This window comes from Pseudophryne corroboree, chromosome 5, assembly GCF_028390025.1.
Source record: "Pseudophryne corroboree isolate aPseCor3 chromosome 5, aPseCor3.hap2, whole genome shotgun sequence".
NCBI classification, from domain to species: Eukaryota; Metazoa; Chordata; class Amphibia; order Anura; family Myobatrachidae; genus Pseudophryne; species Pseudophryne corroboree.
The window spans coordinates 233,359,545-233,375,483 of record NC_086448.1 but is presented as its reverse complement, the minus strand read 5'-3'; the positions used below and the strand labels follow the sequence as shown (position 1 = coordinate 233,375,483).

General features: G+C 47.5%; 1 protein-coding gene across 7 annotated transcripts in view; it reads left to right on the top strand.

The window, feature by feature from the left end:
* TBC1D5 (TBC1 domain family member 5) overlaps positions 1 to 15,939 on the top strand; it is a 1,053,329-nt gene that overhangs the window by 928,365 nt on the left and 109,025 nt on the right. For all 7 annotated transcript variants that reach the window (XM_063922184.1, XM_063922178.1, XM_063922180.1 and 4 more), the window contains one exon: positions 562 to 661. In XM_063922184.1, coding sequence (XP_063778254.1) covers positions 562 to 661 — 100 coding nt within the window. The remainder of the gene's footprint in view (positions 1 to 561; positions 662 to 15,939) is intronic.

Below are 15,939 nucleotides of genomic sequence, written 5' to 3'. Positions count from 1 at the left end.
CTTTAGAATGTAAGCGCTCACGAGCAGGGCCCTCTCCCCTCATGTGCTTTTTCTTTCTCTCACTTTGACTATCTTCTGCTCCATAATTCCTATAATGGCACATAGCCCTCAGATTTCAGCCACCCTGATGCTTATTTCACTGTTATGACCGTTGCTTTGTTTATATACCGTGTATTTATCCTTCATTGTCTTGTACTGTTTTCTTATTTTGCTCATTTGTTTATATACTTAGTTAGGCACTGCAAAACCCTTGGGGCACCATATAAATAAAGGATAATAATAATTAAATCCCAGGATTACAAAAAATGGGGCTGGATTGGCTTTCCTACTCTCAATGTTCACGTGGGTTTCCTTTGTGTGTTCCAGTTTCCTCCTAATATCCAAAAACATGGCTTTCAACAAACACGTGTGTTTCGTGTAGGAAAATTAGATTTGAAACTTCACTGGGACAGGGGGATTTGAGTAAATAAAGATTTCTCTATACAACACTGCATAATATAGTGTCACTACAAAAATAAAAAGTAATAATAATGTTATATATATATATATATATATTTGTAGGAAGAAGATCTTGAAGCTCAAATTTCATTCCTCCAAGGACAACTAAATGATTTAGATGCAATGTGTAAATACTGTGCAAAAATAATGAATACTCACCTCGGTAAGTATTACTCTCACTTGCTTTATCAGCTGTGAAAGATGTGTAACTGAACACACTAAAGTTGTCTCAAAATTATTGTGTTTTTTTTTTAGTTTATTGATATTTAGGTGTTAATTAATGCTCCAAAAGCATCAAGTTATTAAAGTTGGAGTGAAACATTCTTATCACTTATAATCCTGATAACATTCGTCATTGAACAATCCCTAGACATTATATCCTCCCCTCCCCAGTTTTGTCTTCTTTATTATACAGATGTGTCCTCCTACATCTAGCCTCAATATGCCATGCAGTGTGAGAGGCCTGGTGTGAGTGAGCTGCCAGATCCCGTGCAAACTCTAACGCCAGGCATCCTTATTTGACGAACGTGTCGCAGCGCAGTGTTACTTGGACGCACACGGAGACTGTTGATTAATTTGATATACGATTCCTGTATATTGTGTGTGACTGAGTCTGTATACGGAGCAGAACAGAGCTTGTATTGGATAAAAGCTGTGGCTGCTGCATCGTAGAACTTTTGTCGCACACAGATATACAAGTTTCATATATCAAATTACTCAGCACAGTCTTCTGGTGTGCTTTAGTCATATTACGTTGCAACTAAAATGCATTTTCAAAAAGATACAAAAAAGATGCCCAACAATAGATGAATTTCCTGCAACCTGGCCTGCCAAGAGGGGCTGTTTGTGGTGACTGCAGCAAAGATGTATGAGGACACATCTGCAAATCATACATATAGATGTGTCCTCAGCCATCTTGCCTCAGTACGCCATACAGCGGGAGGTGTCTGGCATGAGTGAGCTGACATGGCCTGTGCAAAACTCTGCTAGCTTAGAGCGTCTTTTTGTTTGCTAAATTTGTATCTTGCTCACAACATAATGCATCTACGATGCACCAGGAGATGCTGCTAATTAATTTGATATGTGACACTTGTATATCCATGTGCGACTGAGTCTGTACATGACTGTATGAAGATTCAGAGACTGTCACACACATGATATACAAGTATCAAATACAAATGGATCAGCACAGTCTCTCTGTGCTTAGTAGTCACATCACATTGTGTCTAAGACGCATTTTGGTGGGGAGGGGAGCAAAAAACACACCCGATGCTAGCAGAGTCTCACAGGACCTGTTGTGCCAAGAGAGGCTGTTTTGGCATAACTGACATCTGTTCAACCCAAGTTGCGGTAGTGCCAGTTCTAGACCTTTTGGCATCCAGGGCAAAAGTTTCCTTTGGCGCTCCCCCCCCCCACCCTCCCCATCGACAGGTTAAACAGATTTGCCCAAAAAATAGGGTCATGGCATCATATGGAAGGGGCGTGGCCACAGTTATGCCCCCAGTAGTTGTGACACCTGTAGCTGTGCCTCCAGTAGATGTGCCCCCAGTAGTGCCGCTTACAAACACAAATAAGAACAACACAATACTTACCAGCCCCGCTCCTGCTGCCCTCCGTCTCTGGCCGTCCGCTCCTCTCTATGGGAGAAACGTCATGACATCTCTCCCATAGCAGCACCGCACAGACACTAGAGGTCAATTATGACATCTAGCGTCTGACAGTGGTGCCGGCTGCAGCGGCGCCCACACAGCCCACGGCGCCTGCTGCAGCCGGGGAGCGGAATGCAGAGTGCAGGTGGGCGCCTGCGGGGTGATTACGGACGTGCCCGCAGGCCGCAGCACCCCAAGCGCTCTCCCTGCTTGCCCGTTCCTAGAACCGCTCCTGAGTGGCGGTACCTCACACATACATGTAATGGATGTGTACACAGGTATACATACAATGGATTCTAATACCAGATGCTTCTGTATTGTCACAAACAGGTCTCTCTGCTGAAGACATCTAACTCTTACTAAAATACTGTACATTGGGCCTGATTCATCAGTAGACGGATCCGTCCACTGAAATTGCAGAAGGATGTGTTAGACACCTCCTTGCTGCATTTGAGGTCGCAGCCTGGGATCAACACCGCGACCGATGGACTTAATGTTCCCCGCAGACGGCCAGCTGAGTAAGCCTCGGCTTTCTCAGGCTGGCCATCACAGGGCGCCTTGCGAGGCCAGGAAGTATGCATCCAGAGATGCAGACCGTGGCATTGTCACTCCCGAAAAATGTTGTTACTCTCGTTTTCAGAAAAGCCAGCCATTTCCTCCCCCCGAATGTGCAATCAGGCAGAGGCAGAAGGGGAACTGCGTACAATCACTCAGGACCCGTTCTGCACATAAGAAAGAACGCATTCTTGATAATCGGGAGTCTGCGTGGGCATTTCAAACCGCATCCTGTGCTGCATCAGGCCCACTGAACCATGTATTGATCACCTATAGACCAAACCACTGCCTTTTTTTTGATTGGTCAAAAATCATTTTACTCTAAATTTAACCATTGAGGGCAGAGGCGTCACTGGGTGTGGTGTATTACTCCCCCCGCGGTCACCCAGAAGGGGGAATGGCCTAACAAAAAGGGCCGTGACTTAGTGGGGATCCCTGTTACGTCACTCCGGGGGGTGTCCAGCATCTCCAGAGACTAGGCTGGTGTGGTGTCGGCTCTTCATCTGTGACAGAAGCTGAGTGATGCAGGAGAAAAGCACCCGGCTCCTGTCACTGTAGAAGAGCCAGCACTTTGGTGTCACTCCCTTTTGAGATTGAATACTGGGTAAGGGCCGCACCCCCCGCACCTGTGTTTTGACGCCACTGATTGAGGGCACCATATGACGTCTCTATCTCTGTGAATGGAGTTCAGGAAACATTATGTTGAACTTTGGCCATGTTTAAAGAAATTGATGCAAACAATCCTGTTCATGGATAAGTAGATTGAGTTATAATTGCTATGTTAGCACTCAATCATTAGGTCACAGGTCATAATAAACACATATTTTCTTTCCATGTAGTATTTATTATATGTAAGATGAAGAAAACAAGGGTGATCAAGATTAATATATTGTTTTCCTTCCAGTGCTTCACTGACATATGCAGTCATTTGCTGCCTATTCAGATTACTCGCTAGTTTAATTTCTGATTGAGAAATGCATCATTGTTACTATGGAAGTGCATTGCATGTAACACAGTAGCTTGGCTGCAAATTAGTGCGATAAATTAGACATGCCACACTGAGCATTTGTAGAGGATTATTTGTTTAACTAAAGCAGCCAAGCTCATTTGGATCTGATGAATAAGTAGTTATAAAACCACTGTGTAGAATTTTTCTTTTTAAATAAATATAACACATCTTTTAGTACTACCTTGGATTACCTGTATTTTATTCCTGATTTTTTTTTTTATAATTATACTGATTATTTTGCTTCTGTAGAGAAATTATTTTTCTCTAACGTCCTAAGTGGATGCTGGGGACTCCGTAAGGACCATGGGGAATAGCGGCTCCGCAGGAGACTGGGCACATCTAAAGAAAGCTTTAGGACTATCTGGTGTGCACTGGCTCCTCCCCCTATGACCCTCCTCCAAGCCTCAGTTAGATCTCTGTGCCCGAACGAGAAGGGTGCACACTAGGGGCTCTCCTGAGCTTCTTAGTGAAAGTTTTAGTTTAGGTTTATTATTTTCAGTGAGACCTGCTGGCAACAGGCTCACTGCATCGAGGGACTAAGGGGAGAAGAAGCGAACTCACCTGCGTGCAGAGTGGATTGGGCTTCTTAGGCTACTGGACATTAGCTCCAGAGGGACGATCACAGGCCCAGCTTGGATGGGTCCCAGAGCCGCGCCGCCGGCCCCCTTACAGAGCCAGAAGGCAGAAGAGGTCCGGAAAATCGGCGGCAGAAGACGTCCTGTCTTCAACAAGGTAGCGCACAGCACTGCAGCTGTGCGCCATTGCTCTCAGCACACTTCACACTTCGGTCACTGAGGGTGCAGGGCGCTGGGGGGGGGCGCCCTGAGACGCAATAAAAACACCTTGGATGGCAAAAAATGCATCACATATAGCTCCTGGGCTATAAGGATGCATTTAACCCCTGCCAGAATACATAGAAAAACGGGTGATAAGGCCGCCGATAAGGGGGCGGAGCCTATCTCCTCAGCACACTGGCGCCATTTTCCCTCACAGCTCCGTTGGAGGGAAGCTCCCTCGCTCTCCCCTGCAGTCACTACACTACAGAAAGGGTTAAAAAAGAGAGGGGGGCACTAATTAGGCGCAGTATTAACTATACAGCAGCTATAAGGGGAAAAACACTTATATAAGGTTATCCCTGTATATATATAGCGCTCTGGTGTGTGCTGGCAAACTCTCCCTCTGTCTCCCCAAAGGGCTAGTGGGGTCCTGTCCTCTATCAGAGCATTCCCTGTGTGTGTGCTGTATGTCGGTACTTTTGTGTCGACATGTATGAGGAGAAAAATGATGTGGAGACGGAGCAGATTGCCTGTAATAGTGATGTCACCCCCTAGGGGGTCGACACCTGAGTGGATGAACTGTTGGAAGGAATTACGTGACAGTGTCAGCTCTGTATAAAAGACAGTGGTTGACATGAGACAGCCGGCTACTCAGCTTGTGCCTGTCCAGACGTCTCATAGGCCGTCAGGGGCTCTAAAGCGCCCGTTACCTCAGATGGCAGATATAGACGCCGACACGGATACTGACTCCAGTGTCGACGGTGAAGAGACGAATGTGACTTCCAGTAGGGCCACACGTTACATGATTGAGGCAATGAAAAATGTTTTACACATTTCTGATAATACGAGTACCACCAAAAAAGGGGTATTATGTGCGGTGAGGAAAAACTACCTGTAGTTTTCCTGAATCTGAGAAATTAAATGAGGTGTGTGATGATGCGTGGGTTTCCCCCGATAACAACTGATAATTTCTAAAATGTTATTGGCATTATATCCTTTCCCGCCAGAGGTTAGGGTGCGTTGGGAAACACCCCCTAGGGTGGATAAAGCGCTCACACGCTTGTAAGGGCTCTACCTTCGCCTGAGATGGCCGCCCTTAAGGATCCTGCTGATAGAAAGCAGGAGGGTATCCTAAAAGGTATTTACACACATACTGGTGTTATACTGCGACCAGCAATCGCCTCAGCCTGGATGTGCAGTGCTGGGTTGGCGTGGTCGGATTCCCTGACTGAAAATATTGATACCCTAGATAGGGACAGTATATTTTTGCCTATAGAGCATTTAAAAGATGCATTTCTATATATGCGTGATGCACAGCGGAATATTTGCCGACTGGCATCAAGTCTAAGCGCGTTGTCCATTTCTACCAGTGGAGGGTTATGGACACGTCAGTGGTCAGGTGATGCGTATTCCAAACGGCATTTGGAAGTATTGCTTTATTAAGGGGAGGAGTTATTTGGGGTCGGTCTTTCAGACCTGGTGGCCACGGCAACAGCTGGGAATTCCACGTTTGTACCCCAGGTCGCCTCTCAACATGAGAAGACGCCATATTATCAGGCGCAGTCTTTTCGTGGACAAGGTTCCTCATTTCTGCCCCGTGACAGAGGGAGAGGAAAAAGGCTGCAGAAATCAGCCAGTTCCCAGGAACAGAAACCCTCTCCCGCCTCTGCCAAGCCCTCAGTATACGCTGGGGCTTTACAAGCAGAATCAGGCACGGTGGGGGGCCCGTCTCAATGAATTTCAGCGCGCAGTGGGCTCACTCGCAAGTAGACCCCTGGATCCTTCAGGTGATATCTCAGGGGTACAAATTAGAATTCGAGACGTCTCCCCCTCGCCGTTTCCTAAAGTCGGCTTTACCGATGTCTCCTTCTGACAGGGAGACAGTTTTGGAAGCCATTCACAAGCTGTATTCCCAGCAGGTGATAATCAAGATACCCCTCCTGCAACAGGGAACGGGGTATTATTCCACACTGTTGTGGTACCGAAGCCGGACGGCTCGGTGAGACCGATTCTAAATCTAAAATCTTTGAACACTTACATACAGAGGTTCAAATTCAAGATTGAGTCACTCAGAGCAGTGATTGCGAACCTGGAAGAAGGGGACTACATGATGTCTCGGGACATCAAGGATGCTTACCTTCATGTCAAAATTTACCCTTCTCACCAAGGGTACCTCAGGTTTATGGTACAGAACTGTCACTATCAGTTCAGACACTGCCGTATGGATGGTCCACGGCACCCCGGGTCTTTACCAAGGTAATGACCGAAATGATGATATTCCTTCGAAGGAAGTGAATTTTAGTTATCCCTTACTTGGATAATTCCCTGATAAGGGTAAGATCCAGGGAACAGTTGGAGGTCGGTGTAGCACTATCTCAGGTAGTGTTGCGGCAGCACGATTGGATTCTCAATATTCCAAAATCGCACCTGGTTCCGACGACGTGTCTTCTGTTCCTAGGGATGATCCTGGACACAGTCCAGAAAAAGGTGTTTCTCCCGGAGGAGAAAGCCAGGGAGTTATCCGAGCTAGTCAGGAACCTCCTAAAACCGAGCCAAGTCTCAGTGCATCAATGCACAACGGTTCTGGGTAAAATGGTGGCTTCCTACGAAGCAATCCCATTCGACAGATTCCACGCACCAGTGGGACCTGCTGGACAAATGGTCCGGGTCGCATCTTCAGATGCATCAGCGGATAACCCTGTCACCAAGGATAAGGGTGTCCCTCCTGTGGTGATTGCAGAGTGCTCATCTTCTAGAGGGCCGCAGATTAGGCATTCAGGACTGGGTCCTGGTGACCACGGATGCCAGCCTGCGAGGCTGGGGGGCAGTCACACAGGGAAGGAATATCCAGGGCTTATGGTCAAGCCTGGAGACATCACTTCACATAAATATCCTGAAGCTAAGGGACATTTACAATGCTCTAAGCTTAGCAAGACCTCTGCTTCAAGGTCAGCCGGTGTTGATCCAGTCGGACAACATCACGGCAGTCACCCACGTAAACAGACAGGGTGGCACAAGAAGCAGGAGGGCAATGGCAGAAGCTGCAAGGATTCTTCGCTGGGCGGAAAATCATGTGATAGCACTGTCAGCAGTATTCATTCCGGGAGTGGACAACTGGGAAGCAGACTTCCTCAGCACGACCTCCACCCGGGAGAGTGGGGACTTCACCCAGAAGTCTTCCACATGATTAAAAACTCGACAGGTATTGCGCCAGGTCCAGGGACCCTCAGGCAATAAGCTGTAGATGCTCTGGTAACACCGTGGGTGTACCAGTCAGGGTATGTGTTCCCTCCTCTGCCTCTCATACCCAAGGTACTGAGATTGATAAGATGGAGAGGAGTAAGCTCTATATTCGTGGTTCCGGATTGGCCATGAAGGACTTGGTAACCGGAACTTCAAGAGATGCTCACGGAAGATCCGTGGCCTCTACCTCTAAGAAGGGACCTGCTCCAGCAAGGACCCTGTCTGTTCCAAGACTTACCGCGGCTGCGTTTGACGGCATGGCGGTTGAACGCCGGATCCTGAAGGAAAAAAGGCATTCCGGATGAAGTCATCCCTATCCTGATCAAAGCCAGGAAGGATGTAACCGCAAAAACATTATCACCGCAATTGGCGAAAATATGTTGCGTGGTGCGAGGCCAGTAAGGCCCGACGGAGGAAATTCAACTGGGTCGATTCCTACATTTCCTGCAAACAGGAGTGTCTATGGGCCTGAAATTGGGGTCCATTAAGGTTCAAATTTCGGCCCTGTCAATTTTCTTCCAAAAAGAACTAGCTTCAGTCCCTGAAGTTCAGACGTTTGTAAAAGGGGTACTGCATATACAGCCTCCTTTTGTGCCTCCAGTGGCACTTTGGGATCTCAATGTAGTTTTGGGTTCCAAAAGTCACATTGGTTTGAACCACTTAAATCTGTGGAGTTAAAATATCTCACATGAAAAGTGGTCATGCTGTTGGCCCTGGCCTGGGCCAGGCGCGTGTCAGAATTGGCGGCTTTATCCTGAAAAAGCCATTATCTGATTTTCCATTCGGACAGGGCGGAATTGAGGACTCGTCCTCAGTTTCTCCCCAAGGTGGTTTCAGCGTTTCACCTGAACCAACCTATTGGTGGTGCCTGCGGCTACTAGGGACTTGGAGGCCTCCAAGTTGCTAGACGTTGTCAGTGCCCTGAAAATATATGTTTCCAGGACGGCTGGAGTCAGGAAATCTGACTCGCTGTTTATCCTGTATGCACCCAACAAGCTGGGTGCTCCTGCTTCTAAGCAGACTATTGCTCGTTGGATTTGTAGTACAATTCAGCTTGCACATTCTGTGGCAGGCCTGCCACAGCCAAAAATCTGTAAATGCCCACTCCACAAGGAAGGTGGGCTCATCTTGGGCGGCTGCCCGAGGGGTCTCGGCTTTACAACTTTGCCGAGCAGCTACTTGGTCAGGAGCAAATACGTTTGTAAAATTCTACAAAATTGATATCCTGGCTGAGGAGGACCTAGAGTTCTCTCATTGGTGCTGCAGAGTCATCCGCACTCTCCCGCCCGTTTGGGAGCTTTGGTATAATCCCCATGGTCCTTACGGAGTCCCCAGCATCCACTTAGGACGTTAGAGAAAATAAGAATTTACTTACCGATAATTCTATTTCTCATAGTCCGTAGTGGATGCTGGGCGCCCATCCCAAGTGCGGATTGTCTGCAATACTTGTACATAGTTATTGTTACAAAAATCGGGTTATTATTGTTGTGAGCCATCTTTCAGAGGCTCCTCTGTTATCATGCTGTTAACTGGGTTCAGATCACAGGTTATACGGTGTGATTGGTGTGGCTGGTATGAGTCTTACCCGGGATTCAAAATCCTTCCTTATTGTGTACGCTCGTCCGGGCACAGTATCCTAACTGAGGCTTGGAGGAGGGTCATAGGGGGAGGAGCCAGTGCACACCAGATAGTCCTAAAGCTTTCTTTAGATGTGCCCAGTCTCCTGCGGAGCCGCTATTCCCCATGGTCCTTACGGAGTCCCCAGCATCCACTACGGACTATGAGAAATAGAATTATCGGTAAGTAAATTCTTATTATTTCCCTTAAAGGGAAAATCCTGGCAAAATAACATCTACTGTGTTGGGTCCTGTGCTCAGTATCTCAGCGTTTTCTGATCTGTTCACCCCTTGCTTTTCAGCATTGTTAACCAGCTTCTCAGACCCCATTTGTGTTAATGTCATACAGACAAATCTCCTCTGCATTCTGCTTATTATATACTTAAGATTCATGGACAATTGGGAAAAAAAATATTTGGGATTGTTTCTGCCAATTAGACTCTTAAGGGCCTAATTGAGACTTGATCGCTCGCTAGCTGGTTTTTGCACTGCTGCGAGCAGATAGTCGCCGCCCATAGCGGAGTGTATTTTTGCTTTGCAAGTGTGCAAACGCATGTGCAGCCGAGCGGTACAAAAAAGTTTTGTGCAGTTTCTGAGTTGCCCAGAACTTACTCAGCCGTTGCGATCACTTCAGCCTGTCAGGTCCCGGAATTGACGTCAGACACCCACCATGCAAACTCATGGTCACGCCTGCGTTTTTCCAGACACTCCCTGAAAACGGTCAGTTGACACCCACAAATGCCTTCTTCCTGTAAATCACCTTGCGATCTGCTGTGTGAATGGATTCTTCGTACAATCCATCGCACAGCAACGATCCGCTTTGTACCCATTCGAAAGCGCCTGCTCATTGCGGTGCATATGCATGCGCAGTTATGACCTGATCTCAGCGCAGGGAAAAACCTAGCGTGCGATCAGGTCTGAATGACCCCCCCAAGAATCTACGGAAGTAGGGCCAGTTCCATATTCTGTGTGTATGACGTCTGCAGCATTAATGCACCAACTCAGTAGAAAAGTGACTCTCGAAATAGTGCTCAAAAGCAATCCACTAAATATTAGGAAAAATCTCTGGATGTCATGAACTGTTTATGAGTTAGTTTTAGAGTCAATAGTTGTTCATGATCATTGGTAAACCAGATCCTGTGTGTCATAGTTCTCCTTTCTCATTCTGTCCTATTACTCGTAATCATATGCTGCTAGGTTACAGATGGTTCTTATCACAGATAGCAGTTTCAGTCACTTTGCTCTGAGATTCACCTTTGTCAGTATATGCCAATCACAGGAGATGTATAGATTAAGAGGGATGACCTTTATTTTCATGTTCTAAATACGACACAGTAAAACACTTGCCCATAGAAGGAAGATACTGCTGGAAACATCCCTTAATAGTACAGCACGCTCCTTGGCTTTGTATTACATTATCTATGTACTGTAACAAGAACTTTTATTTTCTTAACAATTTCGACACTGCATTAAAAGGTTTGAGTTGATACTTTATTCTGAGCTGCAAAGATATAGTTTCATTGGTGTAATTAAATATTGTATTGCCCACTACATAAAATGTCAGAGTATTTAAGCACTTTAGATGTTTTATGCTAAATTGTATTATGGCAAGTTCACCCACAAAATTAGGTAGATTCAATGTAATTCAGGGTAATTATGGAGATCCAGTAGCAAAGAAAATAAGAATTTACTTACCGATAATTCTATTTCTCGTAGTCCGTAGTGGATGCTGTGGACTCCGTAAGGACCATGGGGAATAGCGGCTCCGCCGGAGACTGGGCACAAAAGTAAAGCTTTAGAACTACCTGGTGTGCACTGGCTCCTCCCCCTATGACCCTCCTCCAAGCCTCAGTTAGGATACTGTGCCCGGACGAGCGTACACAATAAGGAAGGATTTTGAATCCCGGGTAAGACTCATACCAGCCACACCAATCACACCGTATAACTTGTGATCTAAACCCAGTTAACAGCATGATAACAGAGGAGCCTCTAGAAAAGATGGCTCACTACAGCAATAACCCGATTTTGGTAACAATAACTATGTACCAGTATTGCAGACAATCCGCACTTGGGATGGGCGCCCAGCATCCACTACGGACTACGAGAAATAGAATTATCGGTAAGTAAATTCTTATTTTCTCTGACGTCCTAGTGGATGCTGGGGACTCCGTAAGGACCATGGGGATTATACCAAAGCTCCCAAAACGGGCGGGAGAGTGCGGATGACTCTGCAGCACCAAATGAGAGAACTCCAGGTCCTCCTCAGCCAGGGTATCAAATTTGTAGAATTTTACAAACGTATTTGCTCCTGACCAAGTAGCTGCTCGGCAAAGTTGTAAAGCCGAGACCCCTCGGGCAGCCGCCCAAGATGAGCCCACCTTCCTTGTGGAGTGGGCATTTACAGATTTTTGGCTGTGGCAGGCCTGCCAGAGAATGTGCAAGCTGAATTGTACTACAAATCCAACGAGCAATAGTCTGCTTAGAAGCAGGAGCACCCAGCTTGTTGGGTGCATACAGGATAAACAGCGAGTCAGATTTCCTGACTCCAGCCGTCCTGGAAACATATATTTTCAGGGCCCTGACAATGTCTAGCAACTTGGAGTCCTCCAAGTCCCTAGTAGCCGCAGGCACCACCATAGGTTGGTTCAGGTGAAACGCTGAAACCACCTTAGGGAGAAACTGAGGACGAGTCCTCAATTCCGCCCTGTCCGAATGGAAAATCAGATAAGGGCTTTTACAGGATAAAGCCGCCAATTCTGACACGCGCCTGGCCCAGGCCAGGGCCAACAGCATGACCACTTTCCATGTGAGATATTTTAACTCCACAGACTTAAGTGGTTCAAACCAATGTGACTTTTGGAACCCAAAAAAACTACATTGAGATCCCAAGGTGCCACTGGAGGCACAAAAGGAGGCTGTATATGCAGTACCCCTTTTACAAACGTCTGAACTTCAGGGACTGAAGCTAGTTCTTTTTGGAAGAAAATTGACAGGGCCGAAATTTGAACCTTAATGGACCCCAATTTCAGGCCCATAGACACTCCTGTTTGTAGGAAATGTAGGAATCGACCCAGTTGAATTTCCTCCGTCGGGCCTTACTGGCCTCGCACTACGCAACATATTTTCGCCAAATGCGGTGATAATGTTTTGCGGTTACATCCTTCCTGGCTTTGATCAGGATAGGGATGACTTCATCCGGAATGCCTTTTTCCTTCAGGATCCGGCGTTCAACCGCCATGCCGTCAAACGCAGCCGCGGTAAGTCTTGGAACAGACAGGGTCCTTGCTGGAGCAGGTCCCTTCTTAGAGGTAGAGGCCACGGATCCTCCGTGAGCATCTCTTGAAGTTCCGGTTACCAAGTCCTTCTTGGCCAATCCGGAGCCACGAATATAGTACTTACTCCTCTCCATCTTATAATTCTCAGTACCTTGGGTATGAGAGGCAGAGGAGGGAACACATACACTGACTGGTACACCCATGGTGTTACCAGACCGTCTACAGCTATTGCCTGAGGGTCCCTTGACCTGGCGCAATACCTGTCGAGTTTTTCCCAACGGTTTATAATCATGTGGAAGACTTCTGGGTGAAGTCCCCACTCTCCCGGGTGGAGGTCGTGTCTGCTGAGGAAGTCTGCTTCCCAGTTGTCCACTCCCGGAATGAATACTGCTGACAGTGCTATCACATGATTTTCCGCCCAGCGAAGAATCCTTGCAGCTTCTGCCATTGCCCTCCTGCTTCTTGTGCCACCCTGTCTGTTTACGTGGGTGACTGCCGTGATGTTGTCCGACTGGATCAACCCCGGCTGACCTTGAAGCAGAGGTCTTGCTAAGCTTAGAGCATTGTAAATGGCCCTTAGCTTCAGGATATTTATGTGAAGTGATGTCTCCAGGCTTGACCATAAGCCCTGGAAATTCCTTCCCTGTGTGACTGCCCCCCAGCCTCGCAGGCTGGCATCCGTGGTCACCAGGACCCAGTCCTGAATGCCGAATCTGCGGCCCTCTAGAAGATGAGCACTCTGCAACCACCACAGGAGAGACACCCTTGTCCTTGGTGACAGGGTTATCCGCTGATGCATCTGAAGATGTGACCCGGACCATTTGTCCAGCAGGTCCCACTGGAAAGTTCTTGCGTGGAATCTGCCGAATGGGATTGCTTCGTAGGAAGCCACCATTTTTCCCAGAACCCTTTCATTGATGTACTGAGACTTGGCTCGGTTATAGGAGGTTCCCGACTAGCTCGGATAACTCCCTGACTTTCTCCTCCGGGAGAAACACCTTTTTCTGGACTGTGTCCAGGATCATCCCCTAGGAACAGAAGACGAGTCATCAGAATCAGCTGCGATTTTGGAATATTGAGAATCCAATCGTGCTGCCGCAACACTACCTGAGATAGTGCTACACCGACCTCCAACTGTTCCCTGGATCTTACCCTTATCAGGGAATCGTCCAAGTAAGGGATAACTGAAATTCCCTTCCTTCGAAGGAGTATCATCCTTTCGGCCATTACCTTGGTAAAGACCCGGGGTGCCGTGGACCATCCATACGGCAGCGTCTGAACTGATAGTGACAGTTCTGTACCACAAACCTGAGGTACCCTTGAGAAAGGTAAATTGGGACATGAAGGTAAGCATCCTTGATGTCCCGAGACATCATGTAGTCCCCTTCTTCCAGGTTCGCAATCACTGCTCTGAGTGACTCAATCTTGAATTTGAACCTCCGTGTGTAAGTGTTCAAGATTTTAGATTTAGAATCGGTCTCACCGAGCCGTCCGGCTTCGGTACCACAACAGTGTGGAATAATACCCCGTTCCCTGTTGCAGGAGGGGTACCTTGATTATCACCTGCTGGGAATACAGCTTGTGAATGGCTTCCAAAACTGCCTCCCTGTCAGAGGGAGACATCGGTAAGCCGACTTTAGGAAACGGCGAGGGGGAGACGTCTCGAATTCCAATTTGTACCCCTGAGATATCCCTTGAAGGATCCAGGGGTCTACTTGCGAGTGAGCCCACTGCGCGCTGAAATTCATTGAGACGGGCCCCCACCGTGCCTGATTCTGCTTGTAAAGCCCCAGCGTCATACTGAGGGCTTGGCAGAGGCGGGAGAGGGCTTCTGTTCCTGGGAACTGGCTGATTTCTGCAGCCTTTTTCCTCTCCCTCTGTCACAGGGCAGAAATGAGGAACCTTTTGCCCGCTTGCCCACGAAAAGACTGCGCCTGATAATACGGCGTCTTCTTATGTTGAGAGGCGACCTGGGGTACAAACGTGGATTTCCCAGCTGTTGCCGTGGCCACCAGGTCTGAAAGACCGACCCCAAATAACTCCTCCCTTTAATAAGGCAATACTTCCAAATGCCGTTTGGAATCCGCATCACCTGACCACTGTCGTGTCCATAACCCTCTACTGGCAGAAATGGACAACGCACTTAGACTTGATGCCAGTCGGCAAATATTCCGCTGTGCATCACGCATATATAGAAATACATCTTTTAAATGTTCTATAGGCAATAATATACTGTCCCTATCTAGGGTATCAATATTTTCAGTCAGGGAATCCGACCACACCAACCCAGCACTGCACATCCAGGCTGAGGCGATTGCTGGTCGCAGTATAACACCAGTATGTGTGTAAATACATTTTAGGATACCCTCCTGCTTTCTATCAGCAGGATCCTTAAGGGCGGCCATCTCAGGAGAGGGTAGAGCCCTTGTTCTTACAAGCGTGTGAGCGCTTTATCCACCCTAGGGGATGTTTCCCAACGCACCCTAACCTCTGGCGGGAAAGGATATAATGCCAATAACATTTTAGAAATTATCAGTTGTTATCGGGGGAAACCCACGCATCATCACACACCTCATTTAATTTCTCAGATTCAGGAAAACTACAGGTAGTTTTTCCTCACCGAACATAATACCCCTTTTTGGTGGTACTCGTATTATCAGAAATGTGTAAAACATTTTTCATTGCCTCAATCATGTAACGTATGGCCCTACTGGAAGTCACATTTGTCTCTTCACCATCGACACTGGAGTCAGTATCCGTGTCGGCGTCTATATCTGCCATCTGAGGTAACGGGCGCTTTAGAGCCCCTGACGGCCTATGAGACGTCTGGACAGGCACAAGCTGAGTAGCCGGCTGTCTCATGTCAACCACTGTCTTTTATACAGAGCTGACACTGTCACGTAATTCCTTCCAACAGTTCATCCACTCAGGTGTCGACCCCCTAGGGGGTGACATCACTATTACAGGCAATCTGCTCCGTCTCCACATCATTTTTCTCCTCATACATGTCGACACAAACGTACCGACACACAGCACACACACAGGGAATGCTCTGATAGAGGACAGGACCCCACTAGCCCTTTGGGGAGACAGAGGGAGAGTTTGCCAGCACACACCAGAGCGCTATATATATACAGGGATAACCTTATATAAGTGTTTTTCCCCTTATAGCTGCTGTATTTTTAATACTGCGCGTAATTAGTGCCCCCCTCTCTTTTTTAACCCTTTCTGTAGTGTAGTGACTGCAGGGGAGAGCCAGGGAGCTTCCCTCCAACGGAGCTGTGAGGGAAAATGGCGCCAGTGTGCTGAGGAGATAGG